The sequence below is a fragment of the Diadema antillarum genome, unplaced genomic scaffold, assembly GCF_040938485.1.
Source record: "Diadema antillarum isolate AM-2024a unplaced genomic scaffold, OU_Dant_1.0 seq00001325_RagTag, whole genome shotgun sequence".
Lineage (NCBI taxonomy): Eukaryota > Metazoa > Echinodermata > Echinoidea > Diadematoida > Diadematidae > Diadema > Diadema antillarum.
The window spans coordinates 525,312-549,937 of NW_027272096.1; the positions used below are offsets into that span (position 1 = coordinate 525,312).

At 40.1% G+C, this 24,626-nt stretch overlaps 1 protein-coding gene across 1 annotated transcript in view; it reads left to right on the forward strand.

Moving 5' to 3' along the window:
• The first annotated feature begins 14,222 nt into the window (after positions 1 to 14,222).
• LOC139708330 (polypeptide N-acetylgalactosaminyltransferase 13-like) overlaps positions 14,223 to 24,626 on the forward strand; it is a 57,133-nt gene continuing 46,729 nt past the window's right edge. The window contains exons 1-3 of the mRNA XM_071620291.1: positions 14,223 to 14,564; positions 18,949 to 19,120; positions 22,936 to 23,102. Coding sequence (XP_071476392.1) covers positions 14,351 to 14,564; positions 18,949 to 19,120; positions 22,936 to 23,102 — 553 coding nt within the window. The 5' untranslated portion in view covers positions 14,223 to 14,350. The remainder of the gene's footprint in view (positions 14,565 to 18,948; positions 19,121 to 22,935; positions 23,103 to 24,626) is intronic.

The following is a 24,626-nucleotide window of genomic DNA, read 5'->3' on the forward strand; positions in this document are numbered from 1 at the left end:
GGCACAAAATAACTGCTAGGGATTGTCAAAGGAAAACCAACAGTGACCAATGTAAGCCCTATATACAATCGCAAGGCTATGGATTATGAGTAGCAGCTCTCGTGACGAAATGTTAGATTTTTATAAAGACTAGGCAATACATCCACATTTTATTTTCTGAGCCGAAAAGTTAGTTGGTCACTTGATTATGATGTCATTGGAATCATACTTAATGCATCGTGATTTACATCTTACATTGGTATATGCAATACATGATACAAATAAGAAGAAATAAAGTAAAAACAATCCCGACTCCTCTGTTTGGGCTATATGACTGTGTTGTGAGAGGTTAAGTGAAGTAAATTATTTTCTTGAGTTTCGAATTAGGCCTGATACTTATACTGCTACTATATATAAATAAACGATCTTTCTTAGCGAATTTCCTGATTAAATCCTAACAATGGCGAGGTTTATATTAAAGAATATCACGGAGGACCGTATATCCCAATATCCATTTTACTGAAGTAGGTTTCAGAGAAATGGGAAACTAGATTAGAATACGCTCACTATTATAGCTTAAGTTTTCGTTTGTTTGATTTTTACACGTGCTATCATGGAGGACCGTTTATCCCAATGTATCTTTTACTAAAGTAGGTTTCAGGAAAAAGAATATAAACGAAACTTTCATACTTGAAAATATATGGGAGCTTCTTCAAATAAGTCATAATCAAATGGATATGATGAAGAGTTTTACTAGTATCACAAAACGAGCTAGACCTAATCTTTCTTTCTAAGTTGAAATATTTGCGACTTCTAAAACAGGGAAAATACTAAAAATATAATCATATTTTGAAACACCTTCTAAAAAAAACCCGCCTGTTTGTTATGTTACTGTTACACCGTGATATCATTGGGAGGGTTTTATTTTACTTTAAAATGCTTGAAAACGGCTGCTTAAAAACGGTGCTTAGCCCAATTTGTGATGAAACTCTTCACATTGAGAAAAGAGCTTGCACATCACAAAATGATTTCCAAAACAGCTATTTTGTTTATCATGCTTTGATCTTTGAATTCGTTATCGTACTAATGGCTGTTTGCCTTCTCGTAGTACTCTCTAAAAAATCGAGTGAAAATTTTCACTTTTAAAGGAGTGAATACAAAAAAAAGTGAATTTTGAATGAAATTGGAGTGAATGACGAGTGAAAATATTCATTTTCACTAATTTTGGAGTGACCTCAGGGATCACTCGAAGATTTTGAAGTGATCCCTGACGTCACTCTAAAACAAGTGAGAACGAACATTTTTACTCGAAATTCACTCCAATTTCACTCTAAATTCACTTTTTTTTTTTTGTATTCACTCCTTCAAGAGTGAAAATTTTCACTCGTTTTTTTTTTTAGAGAGTAACTTATTTTGTTTCCACAATCCACTGTCATAAAGTAAAATGCAGCTTGATATAGCTGCTATGAGATTGAGTGAGTGGGCAAGATAACAATGGGAAAATTGACCTATAAAATGGTTTTACATGCTCACAAAAAAGTTAGATACAAGTATTACGTATATTGAAAAAAACATGCACTCTTTTAAAGTATACAACTCCAGAATTCGCGGAGAGAATAATGATTTCATTAACATTTTTTTCAGAATAAGACATTGGGGAAATAATATAGTATTATATTGTTTTAATCGATGATTTTCAGTTAGTTTATCAATGTTTATAGTCACTGTATGCCATACCATGAGGTGAGATTAAGTTTTTAACTTTTTGCGAGATAACTACAAAAGTACAAATGTTAAAGAGCGTACAATTAATTAGTTTAAGAGGAATTCAAGGTTCATTTGATGAAAATCAGTTTTAAAATGGCTGAGGTATCCAAAACAGAAAGTAAAACGAAACGATCCTATCGATGGGTCCCATTAGGATCACTAAGTTTTGTTGTGGATTTCTTAGTCATTTCAAAACAAATCTTAATCAAATAAACTTTGGATTCTTCTCAGACTTGTTCATTCCTTCATCTTTCATAAGAAGTTTCTCATTGTCTCACACGAAAAAGTTGGATACCAGAAGCCCCATCTCAACCAAAACTACTAGTATACCTTTCCCTTTAGCATTCATAGTCATGTATAGGACCTACTAATCTTATTTACTAGTTAGTATACAAGACACACGCCATGTGTTACAAACTGTTGTAAGATTTTCAACTACAGAGAGGGCGGCGCAAGAATGAAATTGAAGTAAAAAAAAAAAAAAACATTGGTATAGAACACAACTAAAGTTCTGAACGGATCGTCCGGTTTTTCTCAAACGCTCACTGAACGTTTCATCAATTTTTCTGTGTTATAGCGTTGCTGAGTCCCCGTTTCGGGTAAAACAAAAACAAACAAACAAACAAACAAACAACAAACAAATAAACAAAACAAACGGAAACCGTCCCAGAGTACCTTATTACATTCCAATGGTCAACAGGGGATTTGGAAGCCTGAAAGCAGTTCGTTCACTGTAACCAATAGTTATTCTTCAGGGACTCTCTATACTACATTCTTTCTGTAAATTGACAATGATCAGAAAGATAGGCATACCGACAACCGGGTGAGGCCTATTACCTCAACCACCTCCTCTGCATGGAGGTCCCAACTCTTTCCCTCGAGAAACGCGGGGACTCCCCGCATTTCTCGACGAAAGTGGTGATTAGAGGATTTTGCAGCGGAGCGGAAAAGCGCCACCAAGTAGTACCTGGCTCAGCAAAGCTAACTGCGTAAAAAGCGTATTGATGGGCATGGGGAGAGGTGTGTTCCGAGATACTTTAGTATCGTCCCCCCCCCCCCCCCCCTCCCAGACTGAAAAAGAAGGTCCCGATATACGATTGTCATGATCAGGGGCGGATCCAGGACTGGTCAGGAACTCCTTAAGGGGGTGGGGGGGGGGGGTGAGAGGGGCGGTTCCCCCCCCCCCCCCTCTCCACGGCAGGGAGATTGTTTGTTCATCGTGCGATTTCATGCTTTTGGCATACTTTTTATGATTTGATAACTCTTTATTATCCTGGAAATATGAATAAAAAATATGAGGGAGACGCCTGGTATTCTCTCCCCCCCCCCCCCCCCCCGATCCGCCACTGATGATTGTAATTGTAATCTGATCCCGGATCTTAATGATCAAAACAACAACAACCAAGGCAGTTCGCTCTTATTGTTCGATTTTCGAGGTATATAAAGAATTCAATAATCATGAGCGTATGCCGGACCCGAAACTTTGCATGACTGCAATGTACACTGCAATGGTTATTATGGATGTATTTCGCATGGGTCTTTGAGTTTATTATGACAGTGATTTCATCTACTAGAAGAGATCAGAGCTGCAGCGTTCCAGTTGCAAACACACACACAAAAAAGAAGAAAATACAAGTAGTAGAAGTCGGAGACCGTTTCCATAATTATGTGCAGAGCTCTGTTTGTTAATTTGTTTGTTTGTTTTAGGGAGTGGTTGCAAGAGCTGGAAAACGTACGAAATGAATCTCGATGGGTGGTACTGGTATTCATCCTTGGCCATCGGGAAATTTCGTCTTCAATTAAAAATAAAAGAAGAAAATGTGTGCGAATTACACGATCATATTTACGAAATAAACTTGTTTGTGTTCATAACTTTGCAGCGGTAGTGGAAACTTGGCTCCACCACAGCTTGTCCACGTAACAGTATGTCAATGTACACAAAATACGTGGCTCCTGTTAGTTTTTCTCTTGTGTTTGTTTTGTTTTTCATTTCCTCTTTTTCGTTACATTCTAGCTAGAACAGCGTGCACGTACGTACACGCAGAGGAGCCGCTTTTATTTCCACAGTTCGCTCAGCGCGCACGTCGTAGTCTTTTCAACGCAGTCAGTGCAGGGCGAGGGCATGCTAAACGCGCGCGTTCGCATGCGTGTACGTCGTCGTAGAAAACGTACAAGCAGGAAACCACCTCTTATTTTGAGGCAAAAGGGAAATTAACTGTGATTCCACGGATTCTTACGAGTAAGTATGTTTTAAGGTCACCAATTTATCTTTGATATAATAAGGAATGGTTTGATGTACTTATTTTACTTTAATATTTTCAGGACGTTGTGAAAATTGTTGATGCGTACCGGTGCAAATACTCAGCGACATTTCTTCTCTGTGTGCGACATCCACGCCGGTGCAGCCCCGTGAGGTGCTGCCATCGATCGCCCTTTAGTTTTAACCCGCTGCGCGCTGTCGAATTTCATGAGCTAATTCTAAAGTCTTCAGCCCTTTTCAGGCGGAAAATACAGTTCTATTTCTACTACACCCTCTTTCCACTTGTAGACGCTGCACTCGGAAATGTACATTCCTTGATATGACCTCATTTGCTTCTAATCGTATAAATTACTCTACGTAGACCAGCTATTCCTTGCCCATTGCCTGGAGGCTGAACTTGAGAATAAAGACAAAGTCCGCTGCTGCTGCATGCTGCACTAGAAGTCTAGCTGAGACTGAAATTTTGAGAGGCCTGAGTACCAATTAGGTTCTAACTTTTGGAGTAGGTTATTCCGAGAGCTACGAGAGCAGAGTTGACTACATTATTACATGTCTAACGTTATGATTAGATATAACTGCGACAGCCGCCACACGCAGTGTGGCGGCTGCGCCGTGCTCCCATAAAAGATCTTCATGTTGAACAAACGGGTGCCTTTGCGGCGCTATATTTCCTTAATTTTTCAACAGAAACTACTAGGAATACTTACATGGGTCGATGAAACCTAAATGACTATCATCGGCGACTGTTTGATGCATTTCATTGCTTGTGATGCACAAAATGATGTCTTATAAGCAGCTCACCGATGTTCACAGAATTCACAATCACTTGCACAAGCGCACAGAATACTTGAACTATAACATAAGCGAAACTGCGGGGAAGCCGCCAGGACCGCGCCTGGCGGCGCGGTCTCCGGGGCTAGATTAGATATAGAGTGTCCATGTAGACTATCTATGGCCATGGATGGATTCAATGTGATTTGTTTTGAGTTTGACTACCATACATACCTACAAAAAGTACAATTTCTACTAGACCTACATACTTGCAGTAAATTATATGCCAAATAGTACTCATTGCTCACATTATTTTCTGCTTACAAACCATGTTCTCCTTGCCCAAATTGTGAATTTTCTATGCTCTGCTGGAAAGTGCTAATGTAGATTAGAAGAGAGTTGCTAGTTGAGAAGTGAAGCGAAGGAATGCTGTCTGTTGTTTGAATGTTTTGTTGTAACAAGAGATATAGATTGAGAGAAACAGCTTTTTTTTCTTGTACAGTTGTAGATGTATAGTTGGGTGACCCGCACCTGGTCATACTCATAGTTTATGTTTAAATGCATATTTGAATCACATTTCGTCACTGAAATTCTATGAAATCCCATTCACATATCAGGAAAAATGCTGAAGATTCCAATGGAACCACACAAGTTCACTGTTCGATACCGGAAATTTGCAGCTATCGTCCTCAAACACGAACAATGCGGAATAATTGTGCGCTATTAAAGGAAGGGGCCCGCAACTCGCCACCCGCGCTCCCATCTACTGTATAGACAAAGCACGTAAAATACACCAAAAGACATGTGCGGGTGACCGTGATGCTCCCATTGACAAGCACGTAAAACATTTGTGTGGGTGACCATGATGATACTTATAACACGTATACATTCCTAATATAAATTTACGATTTTTGCAAAAAACTGTTCGGTTTTCACCACACTTTGCTTGGTTGTGGTAACCCTGCCAAGTTTCACGCGTATTGAACACAGTCCCAGGCATAAATTTTTGTTCAGTGCGCTTGCAGAAATTTTAAGCAGGGTGATAGTATTCGGGCCCCTGGCGAGGTGCAGGCACCTCACTATACAACAATAGTTCTAAGATGGCTTCTGTCATCTACAGTTCAAGGTCTGTCAGCTTTGATTCACAGTTTCGTGGCATTTTAAAACATTCTAGATTGTATCCCATTCTTGCAGTCATTGACCTTTTGATTTCCGCGATGCCATTTAACATGGAGGTCTGAAATTGTTTATCATTTGGATCTATTTCAAGACTGAGAAAAAAAATACATGAGTATTGGTGAAGAAGGTCATTTACCATCAATACTGTAAAAGTGGAAATTTTCGCGCATTTCGCGCAACCAGAAACTACCGCGAAAATAAAAGCATGCGAATATTTTTGCTAGCCATATGTTCCTGTGTGTGATGTCTTGATTACGCGGAATTAAAAACACAAGAAACTCTTCTTACCTGGCCAAGCGTGAAAAATTAGTCTCACGAAAATATCCACTTTTACAGTAGTAGCTCATTCAAACAGTGTGCACCACTCATTAACCCATTGAGGCTTTATATAGGCTGATTTTGCTACAACACACTATGTCCCGTAGACATTTACCTGAGTATACTTGGGACTGGTCCTCAACGGGTTAATATTGAAAGACATGATTGACTATTGTAGTGACTCAGTTTAACAGGTTGTCAAACATTGTTAATTGAGCATTATGGTGATATTCATATGCATGAGCCCCCCCCCCCCCCCACCCAAAAAAAAAACCAAACCCAACAACCAACAACCAAAAACAAAACAAAACAAAAACAAATCAACACACAAAAGTTTTGAGAATCAATCTGTCCTACAAGAGGACAGCGAACATACCTGTACAATATTCTCCGAGTACGCAACACTTGTACCATTGTGCCCTGCATTACATGTATGTACATTGAACTTAAATGCACGCACACCATTGCACATTACTGTTATTTGTGTGTCACTGAAGGTGACACTGTCAGAGCTACCAAGTCTCACGCATTCTGCGTGAGACTCAAGCATTTAGGGGCCATCTCATGATCTCACGCATGGCACCCATTATTCTCACGCATCGGGCAAAGTCTGCAACTTGGGCATATGATAATGAGCATAGCTCAAAAGATTAAAGTAATACAGTGGAAACTCGATATAACGAGATGGTCGGGACCGAGTCATTTTCCTCGTTATAGCCGATATCTCGTTATATCAGTAGGCATAAAAGAAGGCATAACATAAAGACATTAATTTGCACATGTGGGACTACCCATCATATTTCAATCAATACTGATAACTAGATATTGTGTGTGAGGGAATTACTCACCTTTATGGGTAAGAAGATGTTTTTCGTCAAGGAAATCCAATATCATGAATGTGTTTCTTATTAATTGTAGATGTTTGAATTTGTAAATTTATATAGCTTGCGATTGTATCAAGATCGTCTATGGATTGGTATGTGGTTATCGTATGGGTGTGTGTTGTGTGGAAAGCTTGAATATGGTCTGTACAATGCTGTGTGTGTATGTGACACATTCTGTATGTACATTATGACTGCGTGTGTGTGAAGATGGGGAATTCCCTACGTAGAAGGCCAATCACAGCATCAGATTGCCTCACACCATCCTGCTAAACGTCATGATGATGTCATGTATACATAAGGCCGTCCCACCACATTTTCTGCATGTATCAGTGTGCGCGCACACGCACACTTACACGTTCAACATGCAGTGCTAGCTGGAGTGCCCTGAAGAAAATGATTATGACTGTGTGTACAAGACAGTTTTGGGCGCATCAAGCTTTACAATCTCGGAAGATGATAGCACAGGCGAAGTAAAGCTTTACGGAAGGCATTTTGCTTTACCTCGCTATAGCAGGTTTGATTGACTATGTTTTTCTTTGTTTGGAAGTCACAAAATTTATCTCGTTATAGCAGTTATTTCGTTATAGCCGATCTCGCTAGTATAAGAGTAGCATTTTACATAGACTTGTGTGGAAGGAAAATTGGGACCGGGAAAATTTCCTCGCTACAACCGATATCTCGTTATAGCAGTGTTCGTTATACCGAGTTTCCCCTGTAGTTGCAATTGAAGGTATATTTCCCTTTTGTCTTTCAAAATAAGCAAAAAATAGTCACTTAAGTATGCACCTGATCGCACCATTAAGAGCTAAAAATTGAAAAAGCTCCCTAATATGGGAGGCCGGAGGGGAGTGGGGGGGACCCCTCCACACCCTCGCTCGCGCGCACATTCGCATGCCGAGATGCCGAGTCATGACAATCTCACTCATACAATTTTTTTGAACTTGGCATCCCTGCACTGTGTGTTTTATCAGTACACTCCAGAGCAATTAATGGAGTGCACTGTAGGATACCATTCTGTAAGATTTGCTCTGCTCAAACCTACATTGTATCTGGTTATATGGGGAGGTCTGGTTGTAGTCGGCTAGAACTGCATTACAGAATTGCTGTACTTAGCCGCATTCCAACTTCACTTTAGTTTTGTTATTGGCATTCTACCCAAAACACAGTGCGTTAACTTTGCATGCCACCATTGTCGCTTTCATCTTCAAAATTTTCGTGAATTGGAGCCTACGGCCTTTTCTGCGGCATAACATTTTCGCGGGATTGCCTATAACATTCAATGCATATAGTGTAGACGAGAACTTTCGTGTGCATTTTAATTTTGCGAATCTTTGTTCTCGCGAAATTTGCATAATTAAAATGCGTGCGAACATTCCTTGTTTTGCAATAGTGTTATACATGTACGTGTACATGGTACATAAAATGCAACCCAATTTTACACAACCCATGTACATGCATGGTTATAGAGACACAATGTTATTTCCAGTGAACTGTTCTGGGTATGTCAAGGACATTATGTTCTGTTATTTGTCATGTTTATTCAAAATTTTACTGTAGTGAGTACTAGTGTGCATTGCATGACACACAAAGTGGTTTATGGTACAGTAAGGCTTGCAGCAGGGAGGTGGGAATCCCACCTCCCTGCTTGCAGTGTTTACCATAACATCAACAAGCAATGTGTGTGTGTTGTGTAGAGCCCATGTGTCCTCCAGTCACCCTACATTTAGAGCCTGTATAAAATCCGTGTAAAACATATCTTGCGTTAACTAAATGAAGAGTGATCCACACAGCTGGAAACGTGGAAAGGATGACACATGATAGGCTGTGTGCTTCCTCATCTATTTTTGGACATCTTGTGAAGCGGCTGCTTTCGGCTCAAACTGTCCGACAAATTTGGACGCCGCACTCAGTACATACATGTATATAGGAAGGACCTCATGCTGACTTCGAGTGCTTTTCTGTGTCAAAGAAAATGTTGCACTACCCTCCTATGAGTAAGAAGTGCCCTTCTACGGATGGCCAGCATAGTATACAGATCTATTCTTTACGTAAATCAAAATTAGGCAGCTTTTATCTTTTGTTTTATTATTTGGATCAAAAGTTTAAACGAAAATGGAACTAGGGAGGTGAGAAGTTGTGCGGTGAAGGTGATGCTGTTGAGGAATCTCACAGGTACACTGTAGGTATTGTACTTTTACTTTTAGAAGCAGTGTGCAATGATGTCATTCATTATTGGTGGGGCAATGAAGCATTGAGGTCTTCAACAAAACACATTATCTGATAAATATAATACTGGTATGTTAATAGCAACCACAGTCATTCCTGATAACATATTGTTCTCTCCACTACATGAGTTAGACAGCGCTGTATCACTGACACCAAAACTATACACATTTTCAATATTAACTGCAATGAGGGTGAAATGCAATCGCCCATGAAAAATGATGACATTACCTTCGTTTTCTACTGACAGTAATGGGCTCTTAAAAGTGAAACCCAAATCATGAATGTACACCTCGTGTGCCAACAAATTTGTATACTAAGATTGTAGGATGGGATCTATAGACACTAGATCTAATTCTCATGTCTCGTTTAGAACTATCAGCCACACATGTTTGATAAATTGCAAACCTCTTCCAGGAAAACCTACATGGAGAGCTGATTTGATTACCGGTATGTCCTGCTTATCTACACAGGACAAGAGCAGAACACAGAAGTGGAGCAGCAGGGGCAGAGACATCCCTGCAGAGATATTCAGGGTAGTCCTCCTTTTTGGGCAAATATTTCATGTGTATTAAAGGGAAGGTAAACCCAAAGAGCAATGTGGATTGAGTGAAAGCAGCAACATTAGTAGAACACATCAGTGAAAGTTTGAGAAAAATCAGACAATCGATGCAAAAGTTATGCATTTTTAAAGTTTTGGTGTTGGAACCTCTGGATGAGGAGACTACTAGAGGTTATGACATATGAATGGACAACAGTATAAAGAAAATATAAAGAAAATTTCACAAAAATTCACTTTTCCAGCATTATAAAAGAGCACTTGACTAGCCGCTTTCAGAAAGCAGGGGGAATAATTGCTACCCATAACATATATCAGTATCAAGTTGATGGAATTTGTAATTTTCAAGAAAAATGAATTTTTGTGGAATTTTCTTTATATTTTCTTTATATTGTTGTCCACTATTTTGTACATCATTACCTCTAGTAATCTCCTCATCCAGCAGTTCCAACATCAAAACTTTAAAAATTCATAACTTTTGCATCGATTCATTGTCCGATTTTCCTCAAACTTTCACTGATGTGTTCTACTAATGTTGCTGCTTTCACTCAATCCGCATTGCTCTTTGGGTTTACCTTCCCTTTAAACATGCGCATGTAATTGCATACAAAACAGGCATAGAAATGAAATATATGACAAGATGTCTTCATAAAAGGTAAAAAGGAAAATTATTCTTTGAATCATACAGAGTAGGTATGCTTGTGAATTTGTGAAATTTATGGGCATGTGTGCTTTACATGTAGTTGTCATGGGAGAAAATCACCGCTCCCCCCCCCCCCCCCCCCCCATATACATGTACTTGTATTTTGAAATGTCCATCTTACTGCCTTGTGTGTGCTTGTGTGGGACAGCGCTGTAAGTGCATCTTCATTATCTGGATGCGAAACTACAATCACTTCAAGTCTAGAGATATCCTTCCTTGCTATCTAGAAATTATTTGCTTTGGAGTAGGGGTATTTGAGTACCACAGTGTAGAATTCTGAGATCTGTACTACACTGTATGCACACTGAGTGGATTATGAAGGCCTCTGTGAACGTTATTTTTCATTTCTTTTGGTTGTTGTCATCTCAGGCATACATTGGCTTTCAGTTTCATGAACTCCCCCCCCCCCCCCCCCACACACACACATACACCATTGCCCTTACCCATAGATTGTTTTAAGATCATATGGGTGCTTACACAAGCTGTTGAAGGAGAAAAAATGCTCTCTTCTGCCAATAGTTATCACAAAATAAGTCAAATCAAATTCGAAAATTTGAGAAAGTTGAGACAGGTTTAATAATATAGTCCCTCGAACATTTTAGAATAATGATACTGTACCTCTCATTGCTGAAGAGTACACTGTATGTAGAGAGCTTGTTGCAGTGGCAATAACCCTATCAATATGGGAATGGAAACCTTTTTTTTTTTAAACAGAATGAGAGAATTGAAAGCGATATTATGCCATGCCAATATATGACTTGGTATGAGGAAGGCAAGTTACAGGGTACACTGTATTCATTGTGGTTGTTACATCAGGCAGCATCGCGATAAACCACAAACTACTGTACAGTAGCAGGTGATTTTCGAGGCAAAGTGTCGCACACCCTGAGAGAACAGGCTTCACTCATCATGGCTGTCATTTACTAGCAATCTTCGTGAGTGTGGGACTGCTCTGTTCTGTGATTAGAACTGGTGATTGCACTGGTGCTCGAACTCTTTCAAGAGCGGTACTTTCATCTTCACGGGGGACATTGTTGAAACTAGCCACGACAGGCTGGATAAGAGCTGTAGAAGAGCACCGCAGAAAAAAATTGAATTCAGCAAAAAGAAAAGATTTTTGATGTGGTTGAAATATGCCAAAGATTTGTCAAGGTCTGTTACACTTTGATAGGAATGTTTAATATAGAATCTCAAAGCATGTTTAATGTTGGATTGTATGAACTCAAATTTTGTTCATATAGCTCATTAGCAAAGAGAAGAGGAGGAAAAACTGAATAAACATCTCAGTACACTCTTGTGAAAGTCAAGATGTTATTTGTTGCGGAAAATTTATTTTGCCTACAATTGTATTTGCAAAGTTGAATACTCAGTTTCAAAGAATACCTGTAGGGTCAGGAATAAGTTGTCCCTTTATATAATACATTATTGCTCTAGATTTTCATGTGATTAAAAAGTACAAACACATAGAACTATTATTCATTTGTACATACGCTGCACACTCATACACACAGACACAAACACAGACAGATAAACAGACACACATACGGTTAAAACTGCAAGAATTGTTGAATAATTGAAGCCACTGACAAGGTAACTTTCTTTCAGTAGTTAGGTTCACACACTGTTCCTAAACTTTAAGTTGAGGTTGAAAACTTAACTCTGGATGATTAGCTTGTAGTTTAGCACCGTGTGTACGCAGTCAAAAGTTTTGGAAGTTAGTCGATGATTAGAACCATGAGACATTTTAGGGTTTACGCTCTCTCCACGATCCACGGGGGTCCCCACTTGTAGTTTCGCTCTGTGTGGACACAATAATCAACGAGCTTGTGAGTTAGCATGGACCTCGGGTCTCGTTCGAGCTGCACTATTTTGTATGGGCACAAGGTCATCTACACAATTGTAGCAAAGCCTCTGCACTTCCATTGTAATCATCGAGTGGGGCTCGCTCGTACAATGTAAGTTGTAAACAGTTTAGGTGCGCGTGTGAACCAGCGTCATGAATTAACAAGTGGAGCTAATCATCGACAGTTGAGTTTTCGACCTAAACTTCATGTTTGGCACCTGCGTGTGAACATAACTAGTATGAGCTATATAAATGCCCCAGGGATATACTATCTGTGGATCAAGCACACACAGTCGTTTGGTCATTACCTTGGGAGACATGTTGCAAGATGTGAACTTTGACCCTGGCGTGAGGTTCATGCCACAATATGGCATACTGTAAAACATGATATATTCGCGGCATGAAATTTTCGCAAATTGGAGCCAACGGCCTTTTTCATGGCATGAAATTTTCGCGAATTGCCACTGGCGTTAAGTGCATATGGTGTAGACAAGAACTTTCACATGCACTTTACCGGTAATTTCGCGAATCATGGCGCTCGCGAAATTCACGAAATTAAAATGCACGCGAACAATCCTCGTTTTACAGTATCACTTTGACCCCATGGATACAAGTACACCTTGTACCTTAGAGCCACTTGCACCAATGAGCTATTGCACCACATAAAGAGACTTTAATACTTGATGAGACTTTGGCGACTCTAGCAAAAGACTTCTTCAAATGCAGTGCTGCCCCAAGTCTATAGTTGACATTAAGGGAAATTGAGATCAATGAAAAAGTAGTGAAAAGAAAATGTAAGGTTGCTCTTGGTTACATTAAAACAACCACCATAAGCAAATCAAGGGATTCACTGTTGGCACTTCCTCACAAATTCTCCTGTTGGTTTAGGAACAAGACAATTACACCATGTCCAGAGTTAAGCTCCATGATTACACAAATCATGTCTATTGTTAATTACATTAGCATATCCCATCTACAACTCTTTTCCCTGTAATGTCATGATACTATAACTACTGGGTCCATTGTAGGGTAGTTTATTTTACTGCAACAACAGTCTCGATCATCAGACAGCTTACCAGTAATCTGATATATTTTTACTGGAGTAGATTTACTGCTTATTGATACACAGGTCTGTGATATTACCTCCTCTACTTTGATGTTTCATTACTGTGTCACAAAATTACTGCAAAACATGAAAATCCCACTATCTGATTTCATTTTAGAATTTAAAGAAATCTGTACCATTTCGTTTTTATGATATTTTAGTTTATCCACATCGACTTCAGCGTAGATTTCCATGGCACTGTATAGCGAGTAAACATGGAACGCAGATGGGTGTCAACCTGAACAATAGAAGCAGTCATGCACAATGTATATTTAAATACAATCTGTCAAGATCAATGGGCACAGATATGACCGTGACCGAATGCAGTTTCTGAGTAAAACATGGCACTTTGCTGAATGGTGCTCTCTGCTATGAGTGAGTAAGTCCTTCATGGTACCCTGTTCGAGGCGAGAGCACCAGAATGTAGCCTGTTACGAGTTAAACAAATGCCCAAATGAAACGCTGGCAGGGTCAAAGCAGGTTTAAATGAGTTTTGAGTGAATGGTTGAAACCAACTGCCAGCCAATCACCATGTGTTATTGAATGCATTAGGTAATAGAAACAACATCGAAATGATGTCTTCGTTACACCTATTTACGCTTCTTTGCAGATTCACTTATGACAGGGACACGCTTCTACCAATGACGCGGTGAACAGAGACGAGATAGGGAGCGATTGCCGAGAGAGGAATCTGTTTCGAGGAAGTACAGAAGGTAGCGGTGCAACCGAGGACTGAAAGAACTAGATATTAAACCAAGCATGTTGCCAAAGAGAAGACAGTGTAAAATAATCATAGCCACCTCGCTGTTCTGGATATTTGTGGACTTTGTGCTATTGCTCTACTACACGGCGCCATGTATAGGACCCACGTGCCAAAAGACGGAGGAGAACGGGGGAGCAGGGGCCATAAAGAGGATGATCGACCGAGCCAACGAGTGGATTAATAAACTACCCGAGGAGAGGAAGCAAATTGGTAAGGAAGAAGATGCTGGGAAGAAAAATGCCGCTTTAACCCGTTGAGGACGAGTCCCAAGTATACCTGGGCAAGTGTCTATGGGAAATGTGTGTTAAAAGTAAAATCAGCCCGTCCTCAACGGATTATAAATGCACCGAAGTAAAAGTCAGTTGTCTCACGTAGACCGTAGTCATCAGGCTGATCTACAGTGTATTATACAGAAGGCTAATTTGCACTGCACTATAATTATAATAGTTGTACTGTACCTTGAACTGCTTAATTTCCAATGAGTATAATGCTCTTCTGATATTATTAATTGCTGCTTTATTTGCTTAATGGGTATCACATTAGAGTATTGATGATGATATCATTCATTCCACTCCTGTTTCTCTAAATCTCTTCTATGATTGCTACTGCCAATACCATTTCAACTGCAAAAGTGCAGCAGTTGTGTGCCTACTACACACTATTACTACTGCTAAATTTGTATTATAATTGATGAGAAAGTGTGTACACAATTTCTGCGTTTTGGTAGGGACATTGGCTAAAAAGGAACAACTTGAAATACTGTATCATGGCAGCATTTCCGAGGGACATTGATCTTTACTGCCTGGTGTGCAAAATGCGGGGTTCCCAAGTGCGGTCATGCTATCAGTTGCGCACGCCACAATTGGCCATTAGTAGCTGATCGTGGAATTTTTCATGATGATATGTCTGTCACAATGTTCACAGAAAAACTGACATTGAAACTCCTCTACGATAAATGCATTCTAGTACAATAGGTCTAAGCTTTTTTTAGATACTCCAAGTACATGTACCCTGTTTGGAAATTACCCGGTATGCTGTAATTTGTTTACCCATGTCTTGAACGTGTGCCACAAAGCAAATTAATCTTCTTGAGGTTCTGGAGGTTGTAAGATCCAAATTATGGACTTTGCATTTGATCAACATCTTAGGTCCAAATTCACAAAGGTGTTTTAAACTTTGTTAGACCATGATACAAAATTTGAACCATCCTGGTCTAAAATTAGGTGAAATAGGCGTACCTTTGACATGCGTGTATCAATGCGCATTTGCTACTGGACGTCTGTTGGCGTACACACTCTGTCAGTCGCATTTTACACAGAAGAAATTTGCATATTACCATGGTTTAAACCACAGTTTCAATTGTACATGTACCACCTTTGTGAATTTGGGCCTTTAGTGTTTTAGAACAGTCTCACTCAGTAGCTACATTGTAATTGCCCCACTCTCCTTCATGGGTCCAAGAAAGTTGTAGCTCTAGTATGGTACATATATGTATCTTTTTCTTCTTTTTTTCTCTCACTCTCTCTATAAAGCACACAACTATCTTCAAGAGCATTAGCCGTTAATGTTTTATTTGCATAGATTTTTATACTCTTGATTCAATTTGATATCATTTTGTTTCAAGGAGCATTTGGGACAGCATTTTGGTGCAGACTGCATGAAGTGCCATCAGTTTCACAGACCTGTTCAATGCCCACACAGTTGATGCATTACTGAATGCCTTTATACAGACAGCCTATATCCAATGGTGCATTCTACACGGTTGTACAAATACTTGTATGTCTCATTGTGGGAGATAATGTTAAAATATCTAAAGCACATAGTAATGTCTTTGACTACTAAAATACTTCAAACTTAACATTCTTTTATTTTTAGTATTGCAGAAAGAGAATCAAAAGATTGACGAGAAAAAAAAAAAGGAAGGGTGAAAGATGTGACTATTAGTCAATAGCCAGATGATTTCCACAATGATTCATTTGTGTCCATCCAAGTTGTATTAATAGTGAGAATGTGTTACATCCAGTATTGTATGTGAGCAGTATAAATTTCAGTGACAACATACATTGTGCAATGTAGTATTCGAGGTAAATGTTTTTGTGCTGTAATGACCTCTGCACCAAGTTGCTTTACACTTTTTATGCAATTGTTGTTGTTTTATTGTGGTACAATCCACAGATGAATTTATGCCTCCATTTTTATCACACGTTTAAATGTTACTTCAATTGTATCATACGTGATTTACACACTCGCTGGCTTTTATTGCAGACTACTGTAAAAGTGGTTTCTTTCGCGGTGGTTTTATTTTCGCGCTTTTCGCACTTTGAGGTTGAATCGCAAATTTAACATCACGCGAAAATGTTTTGAAAAGTTGCACGAAATTAACCACGCAAGGAAATGTTTTGAACTTGCCGTTTGTTACAACGCTATTGCGCACATGCACACACGAAGATTCTGCGCATTGAGTGTATTGATGGTCAACACACACACAGCGATACCGCGCAATGTAGGTACAAGCGTGTTATAAAGTACTCGAGAGACAGGATTTCAGGTAAGCCTGCATTTAATTTCAATATCTATTTAATAAATAATTGGATTATACAATGTAGTTCAGGTTTTCATGTGCAAAATAAAACAGTTTTTGCCGACCGCGAATTTAAACACACGCGAAAAAGTCGGCGCCGATGGAAACTGCGAAAGTATCTGTACGCGAAAGAAACCACTTTTACAGTAATGCAGTTTCCATGTGATTCACCTGCAGACCATGATTAACATTACTGTGCCAAAATCGGTTCATTGCACTATTCTACATGTGTTTTACAAGCATGACCTGATTTTGCTTTCATAAGAGGCAGTCATAATATCTTTATATTCCTGGTCTGTAGTTTCAATAATGTGGGTTTTTGTATGAAAACATTATTTGCATACAAGGGTTGTATTTGTGTTTTCAAAACTTTGCTGACCTCAGCCACTCATACAGTATAGGCCTACCTGTACTGTACCCCCCTTTGGAGAGTTTGGTGCACGTACCACACAGTTGCGCAAAAGGTAGTGACGTGGCTCAGTCAGTAGCGCGACTGCCTCACAATCGACTGACTGTACAGTGTGAGTCCCATCAAGTCTAGCTGAGCAGTGGTGTATGTAATCATGCTGTCCCCTCTAGAATGAGGCAAAAATACTTTGCCCTCAGATGCAGTATGTAGGACATGAAATGGAGGTCCTGTGCACTTTTTGAGGGAGTCACAACTCATGTATAAAGGTCCCACTTCATTTATTCATCGCAAAGAGCAGGGTGCTAACCTGGTGAAGTGGTCCTTCTATAGCACATGCCTAGCCTATGTACACCAGTGTACAGGTGAATGCCGTTGATGGCTTGTGGGTAACCCAAAGTGACTAGAAATATTCACCAAATGGCATCAATCAGACACAACTGAGCAGGAACAGAACATACAGTACATATGCAACCTGTACTGTAACTAGTGTCAACAATTTAGTTGGCCAAACTTGACAGTTTTTGCCAAGGTTTAGCAGATCCACGTACAAAACTAGTGTTCACTAAGGAGTTGGTCTGAATTTTATCAGTTCAGTTCTGCTACATATGGAGCTTCAGGAGAAAACTGATATTATTGCAGTTTAAACCTGTATTTACTATAGTACAGCTAGAGTATAAGTTTTCATGTGTACCATCCCATATTGTATTGCTTGTGACACTGCGACATACAAAGTGTCTATAGGGATGCCAGCAAAATAACCTCATCAGTGGAAAGTGAGGACAAGGGGAGAGAGTGTCTTGAGGGGGAAAGGAGAGAGGGGTGGGGTCATGTATACTTCAGCTGACCTCAGTCAAAGGTCAACTGATCCTGCCTGTAGCTTGGGTCAGGCAGAAGAAAGACACAGGGCTTGAGTTGTCCCCTGTGGTATCCAGGAGCTGGATTTGGAGAATGTCTTCCTTTCTTTAAATGTCTAGCTCTCCTTCCACAGACTGGAGTTCCCAATGGGTTAATGCCTGAAATGTGACAGCTTAGTGTACATTTACAACTACATGTATCACGTATCATGTTGTCACAGTATTTCTCAATGCTGGTACTCTGTGTTTACACTACAGATCGTTCATGCTACAAAGGTACAATTTTGTAATTTGACCATTTCTTTTAGGCATTATCTTGCAGATTGGAACGATGATCATCTGTCTCTATTGTTATTTTATTGCTTTGATACAAAGGCTCTGGTATTTCAATTCTCCTTGGGTATGGTATTTGTAGTACGAAGGCATCACTTTTCCAGTGGTAGACTGATGTGGAGAGTTGATAAAATCTACATGTATGTACTGATTATATATAATTGTGGTTTTGTAGACTTCAGCAAAAGACTGGAACCAGATACAGTATAGACTAACCAGGAAAGCTAAAAGATACAATGTGTAAACTTCAGTGCCTCATCCTCCATTTCACTCAATTCTGTGTTGTTTTTATGTTTGTTTGTTTTTGTTTTGTTTTGATGTTGAGTTGAATAATCAGTGTTAATTCTAATGTTCTTCCAAGTTGTCATGACATGTACACGTGTAGTAATTATTTCCTCTCCATGATGTTCCTGCTAGATATACCCAAGCCGGTCAATCTGGACGGTCCAGGCGAGATGGGCAAGCCGGTCATCATCGAACCGGAAAAGAAGGCAGAGTCTGAGCGGTTATGGCACATCAACGAGTTCAACCTCATGGCCAGTGACAGGATAGCACTGAACCGGACGCTGCCCGATGTCAGGCCGAGGGGGTAAGTCATGTATGTACTGTAAAAGTGGTTTCTTTCGCGATGGTTTTATTTTTGCGCTTTTTGCGCTTTGAGGTTGAACCGCGAATTTAACTTCACGCAAAAATGTTTTTGAACTCGCCGCTTGTTACAACGCTATTGCGCACAAGCACACACAGCGATACCGCGCAATACTGTACAAGCATGTTATAAAGTACTCGAGAGACTGGATTTCAGGTAAGCCTGCCTTTAATTCTAATTTCTATTCAATAAATAAAAGAATCATTGGACTATAGTTTGGGTTCTCATGTGCAAAATAAAACAGTTTTTGCCAACTGTGAATTCACAGATTTTGCCGACCGCGAATTTAAACACACGCGAAAAAGTCGGCACCGATGGAAACCACGAAAGTATCTGTACGCGAAAGAAACCACTTTTACAGTAGTGTTTATCTCTGGCTAAAGGTGGGGGTGGGGTGTGGGAGAGAAAGATGGCTGTTGTAGCACAGACTTGCTCTTCACCCTTGTCAAGTCAATTAGTGATAGGTGGTTGTAGGACTGAGGATGGCTGTCTGGGGAGGTGAAATATTCAAGGGCAGGGGCATGACGGTCCCATTTCATCACAGAGAGTATACTTCATCAAATCATGGTTACCGACAATGTGGTATACATGTAGTACAGGGGAACCTATCTGAGTACTCTGAAACACTTCTCTTAGGGAGAGCAAGATAGAGAGCCCGAGATGATATTTCATTGAGCAAAGATGTTTCTTGGAGCTAAGTTTACAGATTTTAAGTTTGTTTGTTTTTTTCAGCATGAACCTGTGAGATTTCAGTGATAAGATTTTAAAGACAAAGGGCATGTGTAACAGAATGAAGATGATGATTGCAATTATGATGATAATGCTTAGTCCTCTTCTAAAAACGAAATGATGATGTTGATATTGATCATTGATCATTCAAACATCTACAAAATCATCATGAGATATATCATGCCTTCAGATATCTTCTTGTACCTTTCACAAAAAAGAAGAAGTGGCAGAATGAGATGGTCTATGTTCTGTGTTGTTGTTGTTTTTTCTCCACTATTTGCCCTCTGTCACATGGATGTATAATTTGAGGACTGAAAAGAGCTGTAATAACCAAACCACAGTCACAGAAGTTCTGTGTTTTGGTACATGTATGCAATATTGTACAATATTTGGAATAATTGATCCTGGAAAAGAGGGAATGAAACCTGTTCTACATCTAACATCTACACACGATAATACAATACACTGTAAGGAAAATGATAGAGCTTGAGGAATGAAAAGAATGTTTAGTGAGTGCCTCCAGTCTTGCATATTTTATAACTACATTGTAGTGGTAGCTGTTTGCTTGATCTTTGCTGAACAAATCAGATCCCAGAATCCACATTTCTGTGATATGATGCTATGTCTTTCTCTGTTGTTTCTTATTGCTAGTATTTCAAAAGGTAGAATAAAAACTTTTTTTTTGTATGAGCCTTTTTTTCATAAAATATGCAATATATGGCATCTGCTTTGCAGAATCATCAAAAACCTCTAAATCGCTATATTTACTGCTGCTCCTTAAATATTGGTAGCACAGATCTTGGAATATCACCAACTTACATTGTAACTGTTTCTGTCTCAAATTGGCAAATTGTAGTAATTTTCATACCCATTTTGTGCAGATAAATGAATTTTTATAACCACTTCCATCTAATTAATTTAATCTTTGGAATATTTAGTAAAATCCAGCATTGCCAATTTGATGCAAAGAACAGCAAAATTGCCACACTAGGACTCGAGGGGTTAAAGAGAAGAAGAAATTGAAAAAAAAAACCCCACACTTATGCTTGATGCTATGTACAGGCATGAAGGTCAAGTGCAATTGTGTTGGTCGATTCTCCTCAGTCAATAGCGACCTAAATTGTAAATCGTCACTAGGATACCACATCCGTGTTAGAATGCAGAGAGGTATGCCTTTTAGATGTGCTCATCAACCAATGCATGCTGCATTGAGCTCAGCACTGAGCATGTGATTTCACCAATTACTGATTGACACTATGCTGTACGTATCCAGTTTCATGAAAGCAGAAGTATGCAGCAGTACATAAGATTATGTACATCAACTGTGTATCATAATTTTCTTGAACTGTGTATTTGGCAACAGAGATTTTTCTGCAACACATTGCATTTTGTTTGTCATTTTCATGGTCTGTTTTTTTTTTTATTTTTTTTTTTTAGTCTATTTCAAATCTGGCACTGCATTATGCACACTGATTTTTCTTTTATTTTCGTATATCATAGACAGTATGGTCAAGTGTTGTTAATCTCTTGATCTCAAGGCTTATGAATATTATCTCAGTTGAACACAGGCTGTGTTTAAACGCTTAGCCTCTCCAGTATAGAGAATGATGATACGGTACACTCCAACAAGAATGACTTTTAAATCACAGGATGCAAGGGTTACAGAGAGGGAATAATATGTTGAAGAAGAATTAATGCTTATTTGTAAACATTGAAAATAATTTTCTTGTTGAACAAGAGAGGGAAAATTGCTACATATCTTGTAAATAACATGTAAATGAAACCTATAATGCATTGACCAATGTTCTGTTGATGTATAAAATCCATTCACCATATTTACAACGTGCTTATAAATGTACTAAATACAATCATAGGATGTGTGTATGTGTGTACTTTTTTCTGGGGTAGGGTGGGGGATGGTGGGCAGAAAATAGAATGATATACTGTACTATTTAGGTATGGTATCAATGGAGGCACACCTGTGAGTGCCAAACATTATGCTTTTGATAGTGCCAGCAATTTGTCAGCTCAACATGTACAATGTACAATGCCTTCTCTTCCCACCTCCCTGGTCCTACACTGGAAAATATGGCTGTGCACATATTTGGAAATATCTGTAAATTTTGATGGCCTGTCCTCGAGTAGATTTTGATACTAGTAAGAGTAAAACTGCTGTCAGAGACCCATTCAATTATCAGTTATGCATTGCAATGATCCTAAAACTAATTTTTGTCCATTGCTGTCCTATCTTCCCCTTCTCTTCCTTCTGCCTTCCCCATGCTCTCCTCCTTTCCCTCTTTCCTCCCTCCCCTCTTTCCTCCCTTCCCTTCCCGTAACTTCTCCCTTCCCTTCCACCCCTCCTATCCCTCTCCCCTCCTGTCCCTTCTCTTCACCACCCTGTCTTCCCTTCTTCACCTCTCTCCCCACCTTGATCCTCTTCTCCTCTCCCTTCCCCTTTCCCCTCCCTTCTTCCCTTCCCCTATCCTTCCTGTTCCCCTTCCCTTCTCTTCCCTTTTCCCCTTTCCTCCCCCTTCCCTTCCCCCTTCCTCTCCTCTCCCCCCCCCCCCCTTTCTGGGATCTTCCCCTCTCCCCTCCCTTCCTTCTTTTCCCTCCCCTCCCTTTGCCTTTTCTCTTCCTTGCTCCTCCCCTGCCCCTCCCATGCCTCTTCCCTGCCCCTTCCCTGCCCCTTTCCTGCTCCTTCCCTGCCCCTTCCCTGCCCCTTCCCTGCCCCTCCCATGCCTCTTCCCTGCCCCTTCCCTGCCCCTTTCCTGCCCCTTCCCTGCCCCTTCCCTGCCTCTTCCCTGCCCCTTCCCTGCCCCTTCCCTGCCCCTTCCCTGCCCCTTCCCTGTCCCTTCCCTGCCCCTTCCCTGCCCCTTCCATGCCTCTTCCCTGCCCCTTCCCTGCCCCTTTCCTGCCCCTTCCCTGCCCCTTTCCTGCCCCTTCCCTGCCCCTCCCCTGCCCCTTCCCTGCCCGCCCTCCTTTGCTCTCCTATCTACCTGTACTGCCCTACCCTTCTGTCTCCCCTCCAGCTGTGCCAATAAAGTCTATCCCAAGAAGCTTCCCACTACCAGCGTCATCTTGGTGTACCACAATGAGGCATGGAGCACTCTCCTCAGGAATGTCCACAGCATCATCAACCGGTCGCCGCACGACCTCCTGGCAGAAATCATTCTGGTAGATGATGCCAGCGATCAAGGTATGGGGTAACCAATTATGATTTCATAGTACCCAGACCGATATCGTTTCACACCAATGAAACTAACGGTATACTTGATATTATGAGTTACAAGTTTTTTTTTTCATTTGATGTTGTTGTTTTTTTAAACTCTTTTTGGCTCCAGTCCTTCTGTGGGTGTGCACAAAATTTGTATGAAAACTCACAAAAGTTATGATTTTGCAATTTTTCATCTCTTCATGTGAGTATGTTGTCACGTGTGAGATTTCTACTGTTGATTCCGTGACTTGAATCTCACGCTATTTTATTCGCATGACGTTCGCAGCTTTACACATATGTCGACTTGTGTAATCTGCTCGATGCGATCCTACGATGCGGAAGCCAGCCTTTTGTTCTGCCAGTGTATTGTCCATTCATACTACATACATGTACAGTCAACACAGCTGGCTAGGACATACGGCTGTAGGAGCAACAGTGTTTGAACCGAACAATTAAATCTTGCTAGATTCTCTGCTTTAATATAATGTTAATGCTTGATGTTAAGCAAGTAAAAGCTGCCTTATTACTAACAAGGAATAAATGTACAGCATACAGCATAACAGCATTGTATACTACTTGTCGGCTAATTTTCACTAGTGTCTGGAGCTAGACTGCGTAGCTGTCAAGGCATAGATATTTGCTTGCTGCATGTTTTGGTAACTACAATGAAACATGACTCGCTGTGACCTAAATGTTTTGAGAAAGAAAGATCCAACATCTTTCAGTTTAGGTCATTCACCAAACTGACCAGTTTCAAAAGATGAATTGTTATTTAATGAGCATGCAGTTTCACAAGTACAATGTACACTTACCTTTCCTCCAGGAGACTCTTGAATATTTACATTCAGACTTCATATGCAAAGTGTGTTGCGTGATCTTAAATTTCCTGAAATATAGATAAGGAGCTGGTGCTAAAGTCTAGCAAGTTTCGATAGAGGAACGAGTAATAAACCCTGCTGTCCCTGTGGCTGGCTGTTGCCAGTGTATATTGACTGCCCTAGCTAGGAAAGTGCGACTATACCATCAGTCATAGTTATTAGTTGGTTGCGCCCAGATGGTAATAACCAACGGTTGCTAATTATGATTATTTCTTGTGTTGCCGAGTCATTATGTGTCAGAATATTACTATTGTTGTTGTTGTTGTGTTGTTGTTGTTGTTGTTGATTTATTGTTCATGCATTGTTTCTCCTGAATGTCTTTGCATTAGTTGATTTTAATTGCTTGCAACCCTAAACAGAGGCGTAATGCCTCTCTGTACAAGGTGAAGTATAGGGAAGCAGTGGTGAAGAATGAAATTATGGTTGTCATCCACCAATGACCTCTATGAATGATTCAGTGCAATCACCAAGTGTGCTTTAAAGTGATTAAAATCGCTGTGCGTACCCTTGTCACAGCGTCCAGTAGAAAGCTTATTGCAAACTTTTTTTTTTTTTTTGGGGGGGGGAGGCAGCAGACAAAAGAGCTAGTGATAGAGACACTGCGCAAATTCCAGAGATTGGTTGACGC